The sequence below is a fragment of the Colletotrichum scovillei genome (assembly GCF_011075155.1).
Source record: "Colletotrichum scovillei strain TJNH1 chromosome Unknown Contig00001, whole genome shotgun sequence".
NCBI classification, from domain to species: domain Eukaryota; kingdom Fungi; phylum Ascomycota; class Sordariomycetes; order Glomerellales; family Glomerellaceae; genus Colletotrichum; species Colletotrichum scovillei.
In genome coordinates, this window is record NW_023336259.1 from 2,593,001 (window position 1) to 2,613,656 (window position 20,656).

Sequence of the window (20,656 nt, forward strand, 5' to 3'; positions counted from 1 at the left end):
TCACTCGAGTCCCGCATCCCAACAAGAGCAATATACCTAGTACTCAACACGCCATTCCAGCATTTGCCGGGCTGAGGTACATGACACCACCTCCATCAGCCTCACACTGAAACTTCGCAGCCGTTCCTCTTGGAAAACCGCGCAAGACCGCCGGAAAGGGATACGTGGGGCCGCACCTGTACCCGTAACCTGTATCGGTAGTTCCATCACGTGTCAAACGACAACCGTTCGGCAACGTCCCCTTCTAGAATCGGAGGAACGGCGTCTATACGAGGCTTCCAGGTCGGGGAGATAACCCTCACCGTCCCGGACCGGCCAACGATCAACGATGAATGCCGGATTAAGCATCGTCACAAATCATGGCCCACCCTCTCTGAGCACACGCGCGCGCGCGCGCGCGAGAGCTCAACGGAAAACGAGAAGGATTCCACCCGCCCTTCTAGCCTCAAAAGCCATCATATAGTCCAAAGGAACTCGTCGAAGAAGAAGAGAGCGGGGTAGAAAAGCCCATCATATTCGGCCCTTGCAAGTCCCGAGTACATACCCAGGACGCCGGATGGGCCAACGCCGCATCGATCTCGTTCGCCGCGTGTTCAACGGACGTGATGTCTCATCCTGGATCAGTCCAAGAAACGAAAGAAAAATCACGCAAAACTGCTAATGGATATTCTTCTTCTTCTTCCCGCTCCTCATCTTCCTCCTCCGCCGTCACCGTCCGGATCCGGAACCCGGGGAGTCTTGCCGGCGCCGGAAGAGGTATCGCCGTGGCAAACTAACGACGACGAGGGACCTCAAATACACGTGTCCAACGGAGGGGAACTCCCACACCGAGTACCGTAGACTGAGTTGCCCTCACAGGCCAAGACCTGCCAAGGCTTTCTTTGTGCACTGCGGCACCCTGAAAAAAACCGCGCAGGCGAGTCTAATTCTTCGCATCTCGTCAAAGTTTCGGAAGGGAAGCAAGAGAAGGGCGGTAGGTACCTAGTTCCCTCCACAGAGCGGGTGCCCGCGTCATTAACTACACTAGTAATTCTCGGAAAAGCAAAGAAATGGACAAAGAAACGAAGAGTGCATGATGATCTTTTAGAACCTGGAACGTCCGGATCTGGAGTAATTCCAGAAAACTCAGCTTCGCGGCGGCCAACACCCGCGGGCGGGAACTGCACAGCGCGGTTTACGAGCTTGCGATTGGCCCATGGGTAGATGACATGGGCCAGATTGGGAAAGTGGAGAGTCGTGAAAAGGAAGAACGGACGCCCCTGGTCTGAGAGGTAATCAATTGTGTGCTGCGGGTGGTTAATCAAGACGGCAATGCAGAAGTTGCTGTTCAAAAAAAATAGTACTCAAGGATTGCGAGAAAAGAGCTCTGACAGGGAAGGGGATGGTAATAGAATTTAGACGTTGCTTCTTTCCGGTGAATGAGGGCCCATGATTGGCTGAGACACCCGATCCTAGATGAGAAAAGACTTGGATGAAGGTTTGGCAGCCCGAAGAATTGCTTCTTTGACAGCAGCAGTGGCTGACTGGCTGCAGTGCCTTTGACGAACCAACGTCTCCCTCTGCATCCATCGAATCTCTCTTCTCTGCATGTCGCTCTTGGTCCATCTCGTTGTCATCTCGTGGCTTACCCAGACTGGCGTCAAGTGCAGCTGCGTGACAAACCAATATCAAATGAGCTGGCGTAGTCGAAGCAAACTGACTTACGTGCTTACCTCGCTCAGTATAACCGATCGGAGCTGAGAGTGGGACAGGAGCGATAGTAAAAATACCAAGACCGAGTAGGACAGGACGCACAGTCAGCAGGCGAAAGTCCGAAGCCAAACTTATGCAGTGCCAACAATACGCACGAAATGCCGTCCTGCGGCCTGCCGGAGGCATGCACAACGCAGCGTTAGCGCTCGGTAGGTATGAGACCTGGAATGGCGACGTCTGCCATCTTCACCACGCGGCGTGGCGGTTGGTCCGCCGGACACTAAGATATGCCCTGCATTACCCAGAGGTCGAGGGAGCGTGCGTGCGCGCCGTGCGATGCGGTGGTGGACGGTGGTGCCCGGCGCAGCATTTGCTAAAAGCTTGAGCACTTTCGGCGGGAGAGCGGCAGGTGGATATGCGTAAGTTGGAAGTGATCGCCCCAAGCCCCCGGTTCCACAAACATCTTTTTCTCTCAGTCTCGAGCGACTAGCGCTGCTTGCTGTCAGATGAGAAGGGGGAACTCTACTGTTGTCCCCCCATTCACACAAGGCCAAGACGAAAATCCCTAGAGTGATGAGTGCAGATCTTGTGGTCTAGAGCTCTCATGGCCTCCAGGGCCACGCGAACGCACGTTCTCGTTGTCTGTTTCGAAGTTTCGGATCCAATGCCTCAGAATACGGAATTTTCCTGCTAGGCAGGATCCCTCCGTTATGACGGCCCCCGAACATGTCGCAGGGCCCTGACGATTTGGCTTCCGCTTGACTGTATTCGGTTTGTAGACAGGCAGGGGCAGCGGGGACAATGTTGGAAACACAGCGCGCGGGTTAGGCAAGGAGCATACTCCAGAGTCAAGACTCGATCAGTGCTCGACGCTGGTTCATGGTGAAAACTGCTGTGGGGGTTTTTTTTTTCTTTGCAAGTCACAATAGGCAAGTAGACAGGGAGGCCTGACACGGGAAGGCGTTTTGAGTGACTATCGTCGGCCCAGGTTGTCAACCCTCACGGTCCTCTTTGACGGCCTTCTGGCGCGATTAGCTCGCCTGTGACGATGTCGTCCCGCTGTCGCCGTCACTGAACCCCATTCGTTTCAGTTGAGTTCGTATCTTGAGATCTTCTGAGTCGGATCGGGGGGGCTGAGTCGGCAATCGTGATGTTTCTGGCGTGGTGTACTGCTGCATGGGCCGACTGAGGTTCTCGCTGCAGGACCAAAGTTGTAAGGGATCCGGATGCCAAACGTACCCGAGCTGGGACGGTGCGACGTTGACGGCACGAAAAGAAGGGTCGACCCGTACCAGGCGAATTGAAGCTTAACAGGAGGTTTGTAAGAGGCCGGGTTTCTTCAAGTGTTGCGAGATTTGGAAACAGCATAATTGTGGGAAACTGGGGAACGGTATCCCTTTTTGTTTCCTATTCTCACAAGAGGTCCAACTTGTCGAGAACCGGGTTATCCTGTTTGGGACGAAATGTTATGTGCCAGAGCTTGTGTTTACCGATTTAGTAGAGAAAGGCCGTGTCATGTCTCGCTGGCTCGTATCGGACGACGGGCGGGTTGTCAGGTTGAGACGCACGAACTCTATTGTATTGGCGAACAACATTAATGCTGGATGGATGGCAACCATGGTCCACGGTCTATGATCCATGGTCCACGGTCCATGGATGATGGGATGCCACTGCCGAGCTGCGTAGCAACCGCGTAGCTCGCTTGTTTGACCAAGCATTCTGCGAAGTTAGCAAGTGAGCATGGGTGCATCCCGACAGCCAGCCCGCGATGAGGGAGGAGGTACTCCGTAGCCCGTAGAGTACGCGGGGGCAGACAGCAGATGATAGATTGCAGTCTGCAGTTGCAGCCATCAGGATCATCAGGATGGGAGCCTCTCCCAATATCGCTCAATGGAGAGGGTGGAAGTGATATTCCGCAGATGGTGTTGTCGAGTCGTGGAGAGTGCGTAAGACGGTGGAGATGGGTCAATTCCGGCTCTGGCGTGGTCTGATTGGTAGGCAATACTTGGTGTACCTTGGAGGCGAGGTGATGAAAAGATGGAAAATGGCGCGCTGTGTAATGTCCACAAAGTCACAAACAGCGTGTACCACACTGAATAGTACCTATCTTAGTGCCCGAGGTACTGCGTAAAGTAAGGTACGGTACTTGGAGATTCGATGGTGGTGCGAACGGTGCAGCGGTTTCTGGGCACTTTACTGCCTTGGTCGAGTTGGTCGCGGTATTCCTCAAGGGCGGAGGAAGGTAGTGTTGGCACTTTGCAGTATGCAGCAAAGAGGAGATTGGTGGATGGAGTTGCATGGTCCTTGTGGTTCATGGTGGTGGATGGGCGGGCTGCACAGTCCAGACTCTAGGCCTTGCCCAAAGCCTTGCCCTGAGAGTCTTGGACCCTCGCCCGGCTCTAGCCAGGGGTGTCGGGGGAATCAAGGGATTCACAAGCGAGCAGTGCCCCCCCTTTTGCTCTTGCCATCTGGGGATCATGACCAATCAGAGCAGGAACTTGCCCCGGTCCTCACGTTTCGCTAACAGCATACCCCCTGCCCTCTCAATCTCGTGCCTGTGTCCCGCAGATTCGCTCTCCCCCTCCCCTCTTGCCTTCCTCCCACCTGCGCCTTTTCCACCTCTTTCCCTCATTAAAAGATACGTATCCATGTGCTTCGTACTTACCTAAGGCAAGGTACCAGAGCATGTACCTCCACTCTCTCTCTCCACTGTTGGTGTTCGTCCTTGGTTCCCCCGTCTCCCCTTTCAGCTTGCGCTCCGCCTGCCGCCGAACGCCCGTGAAGAACCAGCACCAAACCCAAGCAGGACGCAGCCCATCTCACTCTCTTTCTCACCATCCATCCCATCCATCTGCCATCCTTCCACCCATCCATCTCATCCCATCCCAACCCATTCATCCCTCCCCCCTCTCCATCCCGTTCGTTCCCTTCACTTCGACCCCCCCGGTCCATCCAGTCAGCGCGAGCCAAGCCAAGTCGAGCCAAGACCAGCCCAGCGCCGGTCTGTCTTTGCCTGCTTCTCTCTCTCTGCTCACTTTCGTTTCCTTCATAGCAGCCCTTTCCCACCTCCGTCTTTTCCTCCACCCAACATCTCCAGCTTCTCAGTCGCCGCCCACCAAGACAAGATCCCGTCGACGACAAAAGACATTCAAGCCCCGTCAACCCGTCGACGTCGACTTGCGGCCGACAAACGACAAACCGCCGTTAATGTCTTTCACTTCAATCGCCTAGTCGCCTCTTTTTTCCCACCACCTCAAATGCCGAGCTAGTCTCTTCGTCCACTCGTTATCCCAACTACTACTATACTACTACTCGTTCGCTCTCACTCTATCCGCTCCGAATTCCCTCGCACTTCGCACATCGACCCGTCCATTCCAGTCCAGCAAACGCCCACACGCCAGCCTCGCCTCGCCACGAATCCATTCCTCAACGTGTATCCGTCACCCCTAGCACACTGCGACTTGTCTCATCTACCCGACGGTTTTTCTATCCATTCGCTATATCTACTGCCGTTTCCCCAACTCGCGGTTTCCCTGGTACCGACCAACGGTCCACTCGCCTCGACCGTCTGATCACCCCCTCCGATTTGATCGACACCTTCTACGCCTAACGGTCTCGCTTCGTCGATCGGCATCGCTCGATCAGCGTCGCTGGCTATTTTTTTCTCACTTCATCCCCAGGCCATTTCCTCCTCTATCATCATGGCTCAATTCGACCCTAACCTGCACCTCCGTTCGCTTGAGGAGCTGGAAGCTGGTGCGTCACCAGACATCACCGTCGCCCCCTATCGAGCCTCATTTGCTGACATGACCTCTATAGTCATCCTGCCCAGACAGAACGGCTGCCTCAAGTGTGAGGACAAGGCACCGACATGCCCTACCAACTGCAAGTCCGACGAGTTCTGCTCCTTCACCATCCCGACATGTAGCACCTGTGCCCAGGCCATCTGCGCCAAGGACGACAGCAAATCATCATCCTCATCAAGCAGCAAGCCCAACACGGGTGCAATCGTTGGCGGTGTTATCGGCGGTCTCGTCGTCATCGCAATCGCCACATACCTTGTCTGGAGGTTCTTCATCAAGACCAAGAGACAGTCAATTATTCAGGAGTCCTATGCCGAGACGACCCACGAGAAGACCATCAACGAGAAGAGCACTGGCGAGCCACGACAAACCAACCGCGACTCAACACACACCGTTCACTCTATTGCATCAACAGTACTCACCCGCGCTTCCAACATTATCCAGATCGCCTACATCCCCGGCGTCACAAACCGAGCTACTCCTACGTCACCAACTCTGCTTGTCCCTCCTGTTCCCCCTATCCCGATGCACGCCTCCAACTCCGCTGCAAGCAGCCCGTCGCCGTACGAGGAGCAACACTTCTTTGTGCCTGGCGAACTGCGCGACTCGACCTATTCCGGCATCTCTGGCTACTCTGATCGCACGTCTGTCGCGAGAACCTCGTATGCTCCTCGATCTAGCATCGCTCCCAGTATCGCTTCCACCATCTACGGCAAGAATGCGGTTGTTGTAGCACCCGCTCAGACTGGTATGCGCGCCAAGGCTGCTGTGGTCAGTGTCAAGTCTATGGGTGTCGGCACCAACGGCAGCAGCACTCCTCCTGTCCCCAGTGTCGATTATGAAAAATACGCTCCTGGCCGTCCCAAGAGCCGTGACAGCACATTCAGCGTCGGATCTACCTTCCTGAACAATGCCAACACCGCCACCGCCGCCCCCGTCCAGAGAGTGCAGGTTGTCCGTGTAGGCAACGGCAACGGCCCTAAGCAAGTCAGCGTTGGATCCAAGGCATCATCAACATCAGAAGAGATCTCGGCACCAGGCACACCTCTGCCACCCAGCACAACCGCGGCCGCCCGCGAATCAGCTGCCGTGACAGTTATCGATGAAAGCCCGGCAGTCGACCAGGGCCCCTTCTCCGACCCTCCTGAGCCATCCCCAGCTGCTGTTCGTAGCAACCACAGTCTCAGTGCCGTGATTGAAGAGGCAACAAGGCGAGCCGCCGCCGGCCCCGACAGACGGTCTCAAAGGACAAGTTCTTACGAGAGGGGACGTAGTCCCTTCGGCGATGAACACGCCACGAAAGATTAAGAAAAGATGAAAAGCAATGAAAAAAAAAGAAAACCACCATATGATGGGCGTCGGCCCTGATCACGATTTACTTACAACTATTTACTTGCCTATATATCAGGGACGACCTCCCATGTTTCTTTCTCGTATCTACCTTTTGTTAGACGACCCGGTCAGAACAGGCCTACGGGACCAGACCGAGGGACGACGTTGGATGGGCAGGATTATTATGGATAGGCAATGGCGTCGTGGATATTTACCTTTTACTTATGGAAGGGTTACGGAATGAAGATAGGGGTTTACGTCAACCCATTCACGCCTTTACCGATATGTCCATTGAATAGAAATGTGACAATTCATCCACTATTTTACAGATCCAACTCTTTATAAAGTGACTTATACCAGTGACTGATACATTCCCGAGTTCCATATTTTTTTTAGTGGTTGATGCAAACTGACATCATTACGAGGTCCGTTACTATGAGCAACTGGACACGACGAGGTCTCTTGGTAACATGTCTCCCTTTGTCGAGGAGGACTGGCTGTCAGCTGAAGAAGCCAATATGCTAATACATCGTAACTTGTGTCGTGGATCCCCTGAGCCACGAGTAAGATGTAAGCCTTTCATGCTACGATACTTACCTGGGCCTGTTCACAGCAGAAGTGAGTTTAGTTTCCATGATCTACTGGGGACCAACAACCCCTTGGGAGTCCGCTGGTTGATAGTGACGCAACTTGATTACACACAAGCGGCGGAGGGACTAAGCAAGTAGGTAGTATAAAATCGGATCCACAAGTCTCAACATAGTTGCTCCTCTTCAACACGGCATGTTTATGTGTCGTGTTTGGGATACAGATATCTGGTCCTTTGTTGATCTCGTCCATGACTTATGTCGGTCAGGACAACGGACGGACATAGTTTGCTGCCGTCGAGTATGTTTATATCAGTGTCTTGCTGCCTTCCAGCCTCCCCCTGTCTCAGGCCGTATTCCTTCGAAAAGATACAGTAGCCGGACGATGAAAAGTGACCAGATGTAAATGTGTGTGGTGTTGCTGTCCGCTGCTGGTGTGAGTCACGCTGCCCATGTTTGACTCTATATATCTCAAGCTTTGAGAGGTATAGGTCGCGTCAACGTACCTTCACTTCACATCTCCTCAGCCGCCTAGAACCTTCGCCGAGCACCATGTGAAGTGAAAACTGTTCAGAGCAGCTGGGTCTTATTTTATAGCTGAGAGGATCTTTGTGTGGATTTAATAAGGTAAGGTATGGTGTGAGATGCGGTTGGGCAGTTGAGCTTCTTTCTGTTCCCGAAGATGGGAGGGAAGGAGGCAGAGATGGGACATAAGAGCTACACGATGCCGAGGAGAGAGAACCTTGGTAGCTGCTTCTTTGGCGATGATTATTGGGTTGCTGTAAACTTGGTAGGTGTGTCTATTTGGTGAGCTGGAGGATCCTTTGAGTGTTGCTTGATTGTCGGGTCGAGGAGGGGACTACTCGTAGGGTCTACGCTGCACAGACTGGTCTTGTTGACGGCGTATCATTGGCCTCTATGAAGAGTTTTGCTTCCTAGAATGAGAGCAGTGAGCAGGACCGCGTGTCATCGTCGCTCGTTGAGAGCCAAGGTTTTTCAGGTGGTCGATGTATCATCTCCCACCGAGCTATGAAAAGATGCATACCGGCAGGACAGAATCTGTCGATAGAGGCCGAGTTTCTATGAACAGCGTCCATGTGCTGAGGCCTCGGGAGAACACCATTTCCGATGGGCCGATGGTTTGCTTCAAGGCATTGAGATAGGTGGGCAACTAAGTAAACACGGTGAAGTGAGGAAGTAATTGCTCTCTAGAGTTTGATTGTCGAGCTGGACGCTCATCTGGGACTTGCGCTTCTCGCTAAAGCCATGTCGAGACTTCCAACGAACATCCGAAGCAGCTGATGCCAGATGGCTATTACTTGCAGACATCTGGATTGCGCTCAATAGGATGTAATTGTTCATGCAGCAAGATTCTTTCCCTCTCTTATGAGTCTAGAGGGCCGAGCGGCAGCCATGTTGTAAGATATTCATATCACATGGTCATGGACTGACTATTGGCAACTCAACTCAACCGTGCATGCAACAGGCCAATGCCGCCATGAGGTCTCGGTCGTGATGGGCGCCACGGGACTCCTCAAGTGAATGGCCGAAGTACAGCAAGAAACCCCGGGAACCGGGGTTGACAACTCAATCTGCCATCACCGTTTTAGCGCCAGGATGGGCATCACCGGCCTTCCCATCTAAACGGAAGGGAAGGGGGGCACACACACCCCCTTGTCGTGAGCAAAAAACGCGGATCGAGGTTCCAACTATGGAGCGCGCTCCGTTGGTTTGTGTTCGTGTTGGTTATGCGCCGCTCTGTTGGTTCAGCCCTGGACCGCAGCGCTTCAAATCAAACCCATGTCGCCAGACTAGGTACTGGAAGAGGGGAGGGGGCCCAGATGCCAGCCAAACCCGCCCTCTTTAAGTTCGTCTCTCTCCCCCCAAAATTTCCAACAGTCTGGGCGGTTGCAACTCGTGCCTCATAATTGTATTCTATGATTTTCTAATTTAGGTTTCCCCTTCCGATGGACTGGCAAGACTCACAAGCAGAAATGGGTTATTCTTTCAGAGACCCGCTGTTGGAGGGTCCCTCAAACGTGCATGAGACTCAATTGCACAACTCAAACGCGCCTCTTGAGCCTGAAGATGATCCCAATGTTTGTCAATTGCTCCAGACCGGTAGAAAAGAAGTGCGTTGCTGACCGTGTCATAGGCGTATAGCGATGGATTGACGATGGAAGAGCGCATGTACGAGGCAAGGCCTTGTAAGGCGGTATTGACGAACTGCCCCGATTGCTAACCACGTCCTGCTCCATTCCAGTGCAAAGTACACCACCTCGATAACGTCAAGCGTCGTCGATTATCCCATAGAATATGGTCGTCGGTACCACGCCTATCGCCCCGGCAGTATGTTCAAAAACTTTGCCGCTGCTGTTTTCATTCTTATTCTACAGAGCCGACATGTTGGGGGGGTAAGCTTATAAATTCCCAAACGACGAGGTGATTTGCCGGTTTTTCCAGTTCATCTCGTGTGAGGATACATGCTAATGGAGTTTGTCCAAGTATGAAATGGACAGACTCGATTATGCTCATGCCATGATTGTCAAGGCAATAGGGAGCAGGCTCTTCCACGCCCCTCTAGACAAGGACAAGATCCGTGCGATTCTTGACATTGGAACAGGAACTGGGATCTGTATGCTAGCACACTCTTCCAGAATCCGGGTGATACTAAACGAGCGCTGACTGGGATGACTTTGAAGGGGCCGTGGAAATGGGCGATATTTTCGAGAATGCCGAGGTGGGCTAATTCGCGGAGTCCTCCACTACGCCGTCTCGTTGTATGCTGACATTTCTGGTAGGTTTTTGGGAATGACTTGAGCGCCATTCAACCCGAATGGTAAGTCTTCTTCGTACTGGTTCCTCCCGGAATTGAGCTGACAGGAGAAAAAGGACTCCTGCCAACGTCAGTTTTGAGATTGACGACGTTGAGAGCCCCTGGGTCACAGAAAATAAGTACGACTTCATCATGTGCCGCTACATGACGGCCTCAATCACAGATTGGCCCAAGCTGGTTCAAAACATCTACGAGTAAGATCTCTTTTGACCCCCCCTACCCCTTCCCCCCCGAGACACAATAACTTGGAGCACTTGCAACTCTCACATCCGCTAAGACGCAAACGCAGCCACCTAAACCCAGGCGGCTGGGTGGAGTTCCAGGACATGAACCCGGAGTTCTACTCCGAGGACGGCAGCTACACGAAGGACCACGCAACCTACCAATGGAACCAGGCCTTCCTCGGCGCCATCCGCGCCACGGGGCGCGACCCGACGCCGGGCCCCACGCACGAGCGCCGCGTCCGGGCCGCGGGCTTCGCCAACGTCACGGCGCTCAAGTTCAAGGCGCCGCTGACGCCCTGGGCGCGAGATCAGCACTATCGCGATCTGGGCATGATGAACTTGCGGCTGACGGTGGACGGTCTGGAAGGGTTCTCGGTGAAGATGTTTACCGAGGTGCTCGGGCGCTCGAGGGCGGCTGTCCAGGTGGAGATTGCGCATGTGAGGAACGAGTTGAGGGCTTGGCCGCCTGCTTTTCATGCCATGGTTGATTAGTGAGTTTGGGGGGTTTCCTTCCTGGCCTTTTTCTAGCTTATCGCTCCCCTTCTCTCCCTCTCTTGAAGTGGGAGGCAAATGTCAGATGGCTCGGAGCCGAATGCTGACTTGCGTGTTTACAGTGACGTTGTATATGGGCAAAAACCATTCGCATGATCCGAAGATCTGGGTCAGGAGCGAGCATTGAAATTTTCGAAATAAGGGGTTCCTGTTGTCGATTCTTTTCGCCGTCAGATATTCCGTCTGTCTGTGTTATTTTATATTTGATACCCACGTTGCCAGTCAAGACAGGAAGCCACCATCAAAATTCGATACAGGCATAGACGAAAACTAAATTAACAAACTTGAGACCTGAGTCCGCAGGGAATTATTCAATGAGAATCATCCTAATGCCTCCTAGCCTTGTGCTAAGCTGAATCAATGGTGTTGTACGCTTCAAGGCGATGGCCATTGTCTAGCGGCATCAGATTTCGCTTCATCTTATCACACTTTTCCCAAAGGCCCCTAACCCATATATTCTTAGATGGTTGTAGAGCAACAATTTAAACGACCTCCACATACACCTTGACAGAACCTAACGTATTATCGGTACCGGTATCGGCATTGGAGCAGGGCGGTCTTCCTGGTGAGCCGCATACGTCGGAGGAGGCGCCGCAAGCCCTCCCACATCCAAAAGCTCGATCCCAGCCTCTACGCCACCGCCCCCGGCGCCGGGCCTCTCGTACGTCGGAGCCTGACAAACCGCCTGGGCACGCCATACGGCCCCAAAGACGACAACCGAAGCGGAGAAGACCACCGCCGCCGCGACGCCGCCCCAGCGCGAGTCCCGCGTGACGAGACCGATCGCCGGGCCGAGCACCAGCGTCGCCGCGCACTCTGCCGTCGCCGCGAGGCCAAACAGCCGGCCGGCGTACTTTGAGCGCACCGCCACGCCGAGTCCGTACAACATCAGGGAGCAGCACTGGCCCGGGATGGTCGCCGCGAGGGCCGCGGCGGAGAGGGTGCCGACGAGAAAGAAGAGGTAGTGTCTGTACAGGGCGGCGGCGCTGGTGAGGACGACTAGGCCCGACGAGAGGAGGAGGTGGCGGTAGTCCCGCAGCGCGATGCGGTCGCCCGGGACACGTCGGCGGTATGAGGAGCAGCAGCCGTAGATGGAGGGGAGAAGGAGGCAGGTGATGAGGACGATGGCGATGAGCGGTGCCCAGTAGCTCACGACGTCGCCGCGAGAGGTCGTTGTGGAGGGTGAGTGGGTGATCGTGCTATACCGGGCGACGAAGTAGACGTCGAGGGAAGGAGGCGCCGTCCTCGCCAACGCGAGGACGAGGCCGAGGGTGGTAAGGAGGAGCATGGCGCGGAAAGTGTTCAGGGCGGAGAGGACGCGGTGCAGCGGCCTGGTGTCCTGGTTGACTGGGAGGATCTCCGGGGGAGGCTCGCCTCCAAAGTCCTCGAGCTGCGTGCGTAGGGGCTCTGGAACCGCCACGATGAAGCAGGTGCCGACGCAGAAGGCGACGCAGCCGATCAGAGCCGAATATTCGAGGGCCAGGGGGGGAGCATATCTGTGGATGACGTTCGAGACCACAAGCCCGGCAAGGGCGGAAGACACCACGAGGCCAAAGTGTTTCGAGCGCTGCCGGTCGTTTGTGGTGTCGCTCGTCATGGCCAAGATGGCGACCTCGGCGGATGTCTTCCCAGCGCCGATGACGAAGAAGAGGAAAAAGAGGACGCCGCGTGATGAAGTCTGAATAGTTGTGATGAGGATGCCGGAGAAGAGGCCCCAGAGGCAGGCACTCAAGACAAAAGCCCCGCGCCGGCCCTTGACGTCGGCCCATTTGCCCATGGTATAGGCGGACAGGAGGCCGCCGGCGGACTGGCAGACCAGGATGACGACCTCGGTCCACTGGAATTCCTTGTTAACGGCGTCGGTGTGACATCGAACGTGGTCGAGAGGGACTTTCTGGGGCAAGCCGTAGAGTTGTCGGCAAACAGATTCTCGTAGATATGCTTGGACGGAAACCTGCACCATCGAGGCGCCAAGGGTCATTGAGAAGACCATGAGCATCAGGAATACAAGTATGTATATGTTCCAAGCTTGGGCGGCTGTCGCGCTGTTGCTTGACATTATTGACGGCATCGTGGCCGTTTCTCGGTACCGTCTTGGGTGATTTCGTTGCGGATGATGAGGGTTATCTGATGTATCTCTTAGATACTGATGTTTGAAGATCGTCGATAGTCCTGCTTTGACGAGTCAATAACAGAAGCAAAGATCAGAGGCATACCAGAATTGCCATTTCCGCCGTGAAGAAGCTTTTCTCAGAATCTCCGGTGAAAAATAGATTTAAGAAGAACCACGGAAAACAATATGAGTGTGTATGATATTGTCAAGTCATACATGCGCCTCGTTGTCCATACTCGAGCGTGAGATGGATGTGGTGTAAGATGGGTACTTACCTAGAAAACTTCGTCACGAATGCCTCTGGCTACGTTTCTCTCTTTCGAGTAGGCTAGTCAAAACCATCCATCCGCTTAGAGCGAATTCAATAAAACAGCACAGGTCGGTCTCAGTTGTGTTGATGGAATCATATCTCTTGGGCATAAAAACTCGTTGGCGTAGACAAATCCCCTATCAAAAGCGGTCTTGAGTATGTCAGAGTAAGTATGGAATAAATCCGAGAGAACTCTTTAAAAATCATTCATCGTGAACCTTGGTAGCCCGTCACTCATAGTCCCGCGCGTAGACTTGTTTGCCGCCCACCCAGGTCTCCTTGACTTTAAGCTCCCGCAGCTCGTCAAGGTCAAAGTCCTCCAGAGGCTGGTCCAGCACGACCCAATCGGCCAGCGCGCCCTCCTTGATGAGGCCGGCTCGTCCTTCCATGAAGGCACCGTAGGCCGGGCCCTTGGTGAACCCTAGCAGCGCCTCGTCGAGACTTAGAGCCTCCTCGGTATGCCAGCCATCTTCACTTCCGTTGACGCCGTAACCCGTATGGGGGCTCTTGCGGGCGACGGCAGCATAGATACCCTGGAAGGGGTTGGGCGGCTCGACGGGGAAGTCGCTGCCTAGGATCGGGTGGACGTCCAGGAGTGACCGCATCCGGTACGCTTCTCTTTTGGTGCGCTCTGCCCCAAGTCGTAGTTCGGCGTACTTCATATCGGATGTCGCATGCGTCGGTTGGATGGATGGTATAATACCAATGTCATGGATCCTCTTCTGGTCATCCTCGTGGATGATTTGCGAATGCTCGATGCGGAATCGTCGTCGAGCCTGGCAACCTGCGAGGTTCTCATCTGGGCATACATCTCGCAGGCCGGCCTCGAGGGCGTCGACGGCGTAGCGGTTTGCCAGGTCACCGATGGCGTGGATGTTGACCTGGTATCCGACGGATGCCCAGGACCTTCCAAGCTGCTTCAAGGTCGACCCGTTGACAAGAAGAGAGCCGGCGGTATCGGGACGATCACTGTAGGGTTCGATCATGGCACTCCCCCAACTTCCGAGAGCGCCGTCTGGGAAATGTTAGCCTCGGTGGACCTTCTGTCAGACATTTCACAAAACATACCTGCAAAAAGCTTGACGGACTTGATGCTGAACGAGTCATCCTCACGGAACACCCGAGCAGCGTCCTCGGGACAGAAGGTATTACGCTGAGCACATTCCAACATGGCATATACGCGGACAGTCCAATCGTCCGTGCCTGCCATATCAGCGTACAGGTCGAGCTCTTCCGGAAAGACACCGGCGTCGTGCACACCGACCAGACCGACCTCATTCAACTTGGTCATAGCGGCGGCAATAAACGCCCGCTTCTTCTCGGGTCCAGGCTTCGGCCACAAGTTGTAGATCAAATCCATGGCGTTGTCACAAAAGACGCCCATGCCTGGCTCGCGGACGATCTCACCGCCAGGCACATCTGGGAGATCTGAGGGCAACAGATCCAGCACAGCTTGTGAAACCCATGAACAGTGGACATCTATCCGGTCAAGCATGAAGTACTTGCCCTTCAGAAGCTCGTCTTCCTCAATGTCTTTCTTATCGGGCATTAGGAACATCACTGAACGCAGAGGGGCGAAGCAAACTTACAGCCGTCGGCATCCTGCCGTATGCTGACTGATCCCAGCCAATTCCCCGAATCCATTCATTCTTGGTGCCGGCATCGGGATGGCTATCGACGTAGTCCCTCAAGCGACCCCGAACATCGTCCAAAGAAGAGGCTCCGAATAGATCGGCCGAGTAGAGAAACTCGCCATACTGACTCAGGTGACCGTGGCCATCCCACAGACCAGGAATGACGAAGCCAGCCGTGGTGGTCAAGCTTGCATCATCCCATGGGAACACACGGGTGAACTTGCCGTCGGCCACAGTGAAGCATTGGGCCGACGGCTGGTCCTCGTCGTGTGTACGGACGCCTTGGTAGCAGTACGTTTGGGTGTCATCGATGTCGCCCAAGAGGGGCTGCTGGAGGCGCACGACGGCGATTGCAACCACGGCCGCGGCGGCTGAAAGGCCCAGTCCCCACCTCAAAACTGGATTCGAGGACATGATGCTGGAATGCTAGCCACTCATCGAGGTAATTAGTGTCTCAATTTGAGTCAAACGGCTTGCTTTGTTGGAAGACGACGTCCTGAAATTCGGTGTGGAAGGTCGATATTCTTATCGCCATCTTTGATAAGGAGATGTTATCTTATCTGGATATGTGGGAGCAGGGATGGGAGTTTCAGGGATACTTCTTTAAACCAACATCCTCAACTTCATCACCTGGTGTCCTTGAAATGTCCAACATTTTTCATGGCAAAAGACATGCCATTTATGCACCACTATTGTAGGGAGAAATCTGGCCACAAGAATTCAAGTGCATCTGCGGGTAAACGGCTTGATATGCCCCTTACAAGATCCCCGTTGCTGCAAACTGCCGCCACACAGAACGTTGAGGCGTTGTCATTATGTGTTGAGTCCGCAAACGGTAATTTCAATAATTTTAGACCTCAATACTCGGGGCTTGGCGCCACATGACGGTCTCGTGGAATGACCACTAGCTCCTGTCGCTAGAAAGCTTCAAGAAGCTTGTTTCAACGGGGACGGGCTGCATTTGTCCGCGTCTTACACAGGGCTGCTTACAACTCCAAAATGTCTACTCCAACAACCTACGTTCAATGATTGAAGGGCGCAGAAATTGCCTGCCCCAGGCTCCCATCTGCCTCACCGCCAACAACAGTCATTCGCCTCAAAAATAGTCTCCTCCTCCTTCGAGATACCCAAACTCGATACCGCCAGTATTTTGATTCCTTCTCCGACATTTAAACGTTGCTTGTCGCCAAAATGCCTATGAACCGAGACCAGCTAGAAGCTCTCACGGAGAGGGACGTCCACGACCCCATCCCCTCTGAACTCTTACAGCAGGCTTTGAGCACGCCGCCCTTCCTCCCCGTCCCCGAGCTCATCAACATCCGCGACCTCGGCGCCGTGCCCGGCTCCGGCGTCCGTCAAGGTCTCGTCTACCGCTGCGGCATGCTCGAAGTCGCCAACCAGAACCCAGAGGCGCTCGATTGGCTGGCCGCCAACGTGAAGCGGGTTTTTGACGTTCGTAGCTCTGCGGAACGTGGGAAGCATCCCGATCCAGAGGTCGCAGGGGTTGCAAACACATGGCTGGAAAGCGCGGGCACTCACACCCCGCCTGACCTGAATGATTTTGTCGAGGCCGGGGGCGAAGTTGGACTTCGGAAGGAGTATCTCAAGGTCCTTGACTTATACCAGCCCATCTACCGAGCCATATTGGAGCACGTTCGTGACAAGCCCGAGGAATCTTTTCTCTTTCACTGTACCGGTATGTATACCTTCCTGGACATTCTAATGGAAAGAAGGCCGAATACCGTTGCGGCGCGTGGTCGCCAGCCAAGCTCAACTAATAGGGAACTCCCCTTGTAGCCGGAAGAGACCGCACAGGCGTGATGGCAGGTCTCCTACAATCTCTCGCGGGCACCGCGCCCGAAGACGTCCGCTTCGACTACATGCTCTCGCGCATCGGCACCGAGCCAGCGAGGGAGCGGCTCCTCCAGCAGGCCCGTGCCGGCGGCGGTAGTCTCGCTTTCGAACAGCACCGAGGCTTCTACAACCTGTGCAGCCTACGGACGTCGTGCTGGGATGCGTTTGTCGCAGCGCTGCAGGAAGCGCACGGCGGCTGGGAGGGGTACGTCGTTGGGGCTCTGGGGTTTTCGAGCGACGATTTGGCTAGGATCAAGGATAACCTTTCAGGGCGCGGAGACTAGACGTCTTGGACTGTATTGATGGTTGGAGCCTATGGCAACCATGTGCTGTTCAAGGGTTTCTCAAGGCACCATGAATACAATCAATCTCTGAGAAGGTTCAGTGGCGCGGTCACCTCGATGGTGATGTCCTCGACGTAAGGAAAGTAATACCGCCGCGCTGGTTCCTTCTCCCCCACGCAGGGCAGTAAGCAGAAGTTCCACTGAACCAACCCCTTTCATCATTGTAAATGGAAGTGTGAAGGGCGTAAAGGGTGTCTCAAACTGGCGGAAACATACCGCAGCAATCCGCCAGCCCACATCTTACCTCCACCGATGGCCATATCAGGAGAATAGCCTAAAGAACAATCCCATACGAACGAGGAAGGCTCGGCATGGAGTCGCTCTTTTTCACCGCACTCAATGCGGTCCTCGCTGTGGTGGAAAGAGCCAACTCTGCCAAGCCATATACTACTTAGCCTTAGCTGTAGACGTTGTAGACAGAAGCACAGGGGCGTTGATGAGGATAAGATTTCCCGGGAAGCATGGCAACAAATCTCTGTACACGCTAAGCGGCAAGACGACCTGGACAAGGCTTGGGGAGGATGGCACCGTGGGCGCCTTGACAGCATCGCTTTCCGCGCTTCGAGCATTTGCTCTCTGCTTCACCACCATCTTCATCTTCCTTGGCCAGAGGATCCGGCACACGAGCGATAAGGAGCCGTACGTCTGACGACCGGACAGATTGCACCATCAAGGGAATCACCGTTCCAAGATCACCAGCGATGTCATTTCCCCTCAGTGATGTTCCGTTCCATCTCAGTCCAGACCCGAGAGGATTCTCTTGACCTCGCTCGGGGGAGTCGAATCCGTGGCCAAACAAGAGGCCAGAGAGGTCTCGAACCCGCAAAAACTGACGTCGAATGATTGAAAAGTCCAAGAGGTACCCAGTCAAACCGTCGTCAGCGACCGCAAATCCCCCATGCCTATCACTCCCTCCCCCGTTGCGACTTTTCTCACACCAACAACCGATGCGTCCAACAACACACTAATCTTTGAGATCAGCCAGTGTGGTACACACAAAGAGGGAAGGTCAGACCGTCCCAGTCACCCAGTCTATCTACGTTTTGATCATCAATTGGGGGAGAAAACAAGAAACTGAAGAGAACCATTTGGGTCCAGACCCGTCCGTAAAGGTGTGACAAGCCACACCTACCTGGAACCAACCGTTACGCATGACATCATACCTTGACAAGGTACCCTGATTGACCGGGTCAGCCACAACTCTAATTGGCGGAATCCACAATCCTAGTACCTCTGGCGCAAGCGCGCGTCGCTCAGGCAAGAGACAGGGGTATGAGGCTGGACCCAATGGGCTTCCTTCCCTCGACCGCAACTCGACGTCACCAGCCACAGGACCCTCCAAAACTTGATTTTTGGGCTGATGGGCTTGGGGCTGGACGCTCACCTTGACCTCACCTCGCAGCTACGACAACAAATGGAGAGCAAAATCACTTTGAGGTCTCCCCCGAGGTTGCTGTTCTGGCCAGCCTTGGCTATTTCCCATTGCCCATGTACGGATACAGCCTGCCTGGCTCCTCCTACGTAACAATGTCTGAATGTACCCCATGTCCAGTCCCCTCCTCCCCGACGGAATGAACTGCAAGGGACGTCACCCCTTTCCCACAATCAGGGTCCGACGACACCCTCCCACTTCTCTATCCCCATCCTTGCGGATGCCCATTTGCCCATCTTCCTTTTGTCGTCAGAGGGAGGGTCACGAAACGAAAATAGGGTCCAAAGTGTGGAACCAAGGACGCAGGTTTCGGACCCTTTGCGCATCGATCCCACCAAAGGATGCCACACACCCATACTATTCATACGAAAAGAGAGATACCTAGCCTGGTTGCCTTTGGTGCAGTATGTAATATTGTAGAGACATTGAGAACTCGGACTAGAGACCTCACACACATACAAACGTAGATCCCCTGGACCCTGACATCATCCCCTCTCCCGCGGTCCCTGATCCCGCGAGACCCAACCCAAACCAACCACCCCTGTTCTGTTCACGAACCTCCCACCCCGCGATGATGACATGCCCAAATCACACAACCTTACCAACATACGCCATCTGACTTGGAACAGACATAGCTGATCGCCCTCCAAAACTACAGCCCTGAAAAGAACCACCGAGAAAACATATAAACCACCCTTCAAACCCACCTACATCGACTTTCCTTTCTCTCATCATCAGCATCAAGCTACAAAACAACCCAACCCAACTCAATCAAAACAAACAACAAAAGACTTCAAGTCTACCCCATCATCCAAACAACCCAAACCACTTAAACAAACTCTTCGCTCCCAAAAACCGCAATCATGCCTCTCAGAACCACCCGCCACACAACCACCACCGCCCCCCGCCGCAGCATCTTCTCCCGCCGCCGCGCGCCCGCCCACACAACCCACCACCACACCACCACCAAGACAACCCGCACCACCAAGCGCGGAGGCGGCGGCCTCTTCTCCCGCCGCCGCGGCCCCGTCACCCACACGGCGCCCGTCCACCACCAGCGCCGCAAGCCCTCCATGGGCGACAAGATCTCCGGTGCCATGCTCAAGCTCAAGGGCACCTTGACCCGTCGCCCCGGCCAAAAGGCCGCTGGCACCCGCCGCATGCACGGCACTGACGGTCGCGGCTCGCACCGCGCCCACCGCTACTAAGCGTGTGCGCAGTGGCGTATAAAAGATACCCCCCTATCAACCGATAGATACCAGCAAGCGAGTCTCTTATGTGTATGGATTATGATGGATTTTGGATACCTACTGTATTAGTACTGTTGAGAGCGATTTGGTTTATAGATACCATGTCTGTGTCACGATATGAAATAAACAAAGTAAAGCAAATCACTCTACACACTTGATTTTGTGAAGACTGTGACACATCGTTTAGTTACCTTGAAACGATTTGAAGTGTGATTACCTATCTGAGCTTCCTTCCCCTTAGCCACTGATTACACCTTTCAGCATCCTCCCACCGTGACATCCGTCCTCCATGGTGGCATTTGTATGCAATTGGGCAAATGGGGAAAATCTTATTGCTGTTTACTGGTGTACAGTTTATGCAGATTCTCCCAGGGTTGGGTAGGGTCGCAAACTGGCACAGTCTGAAAGAGAAGAGTTGTTCTGGTGTCCTGTCGCGTAGAAAAAGCGGTCCACGAATTGTTGTTACTCGAATTCGCACAGCAACCGGTTGCCTAGGCCTAGTAAAGAAGGCAGTAGGACTTGTATTAGGGTTGCTCAACGGTGCTTTTGAGTAATGGAGACCTGATGATTTCTTTGAGTCTCATGAAATAGGGGAAAAAAGTGCAGCCGGATCCGAAAAGCAGTCCAAGTCGAAATTGGATGTATTCTTCTGCAAGACATTAGCTGATGAATGTTACAAGATAGCAACAACTT

General features: G+C 54.1%; 6 protein-coding genes across 6 annotated transcripts; 4 read left to right on the forward strand and 2 right to left on the reverse strand.

The window, feature by feature from the left end:
* The first annotated feature begins 4,278 nt into the window (after nt 1–4,278).
* On the forward strand, nt 4,279–7,155 carry HER10_EVM0006946 (Opy2 protein). Its single transcript, XM_035476516.1, has 2 exons — nt 4,279–5,448; nt 5,512–7,155. Exons 1-2 carry the CDS (start codon nt 5,394–5,396, stop codon nt 6,801–6,803), a joined length of 1,347 nt encoding a protein of 448 aa, XP_035338512.1. The 5' UTR covers nt 4,279–5,393; the 3' UTR covers nt 6,804–7,155.
* A 2,162-nt stretch (nt 7,156–9,317) lies between these two features.
* On the forward strand, nt 9,318–11,389 carry HER10_EVM0007776 (methyltransferase). The gene is made up of 9 exons (XM_035477321.1): nt 9,318–9,513; nt 9,570–9,604; nt 9,678–9,828; nt 9,920–10,049; nt 10,117–10,154; nt 10,216–10,253; nt 10,307–10,444; nt 10,540–10,965; nt 11,089–11,389. Exons 1-9 carry the CDS (start codon nt 9,382–9,384, stop codon nt 11,120–11,122), a joined length of 1,122 nt encoding a protein of 373 aa, XP_035338590.1. The 5' UTR covers nt 9,318–9,381; the 3' UTR covers nt 11,123–11,389.
* HER10_EVM0013396 (uncharacterized protein) lies at nt 11,374–13,025 on the reverse strand (the record flags this gene model as incomplete). Its single annotated transcript, XM_035482757.1, has 2 exons — nt 11,374–11,484; nt 11,559–13,025. The coding sequence occupies 2 exons, from the start codon at nt 13,023–13,025 to the stop codon at nt 11,374–11,376; spliced, it is 1,578 nt and encodes a 525-aa protein (XP_035339105.1).
* Nucleotides 13,026–13,666: 641 nt separating this feature from the next.
* HER10_EVM0010387 (amidohydrolase) lies at nt 13,667–15,775 on the reverse strand. Its single transcript, XM_035479847.1, has 3 exons — nt 15,039–15,775; nt 14,518–14,986; nt 13,667–14,464 (listed from the first exon to the last, which is right to left on the reverse strand). The coding sequence occupies exons 1-3, from the start codon at nt 15,495–15,497 to the stop codon at nt 13,680–13,682; spliced, it is 1,713 nt and encodes a 570-aa protein (XP_035338835.1). The 5' UTR covers nt 15,498–15,775; the 3' UTR covers nt 13,667–13,679.
* A 264-nt stretch (nt 15,776–16,039) lies between these two features.
* Nucleotides 16,040–17,734, forward strand: HER10_EVM0012901 (uncharacterized protein). The gene is made up of 2 exons (XM_035482280.1): nt 16,040–16,779; nt 16,881–17,734. The coding sequence occupies exons 1-2, from the start codon at nt 16,275–16,277 to the stop codon at nt 17,219–17,221; spliced, it is 846 nt and encodes a 281-aa protein (XP_035339054.1). The 5' UTR covers nt 16,040–16,274; the 3' UTR covers nt 17,222–17,734.
* Nucleotides 17,735–18,705: 971 nt separating this feature from the next.
* On the forward strand, nt 18,706–20,045 carry HER10_EVM0001669 (uncharacterized protein). The gene has a single exon (XM_035471409.1). The coding sequence runs from the start codon at nt 19,577–19,579 to the stop codon at nt 19,919–19,921; it is 345 nt and encodes a 114-aa protein (XP_035338007.1). The 5' UTR covers nt 18,706–19,576; the 3' UTR covers nt 19,922–20,045.
* Nucleotides 20,046–20,656: the final 611 nt, after the last annotated feature.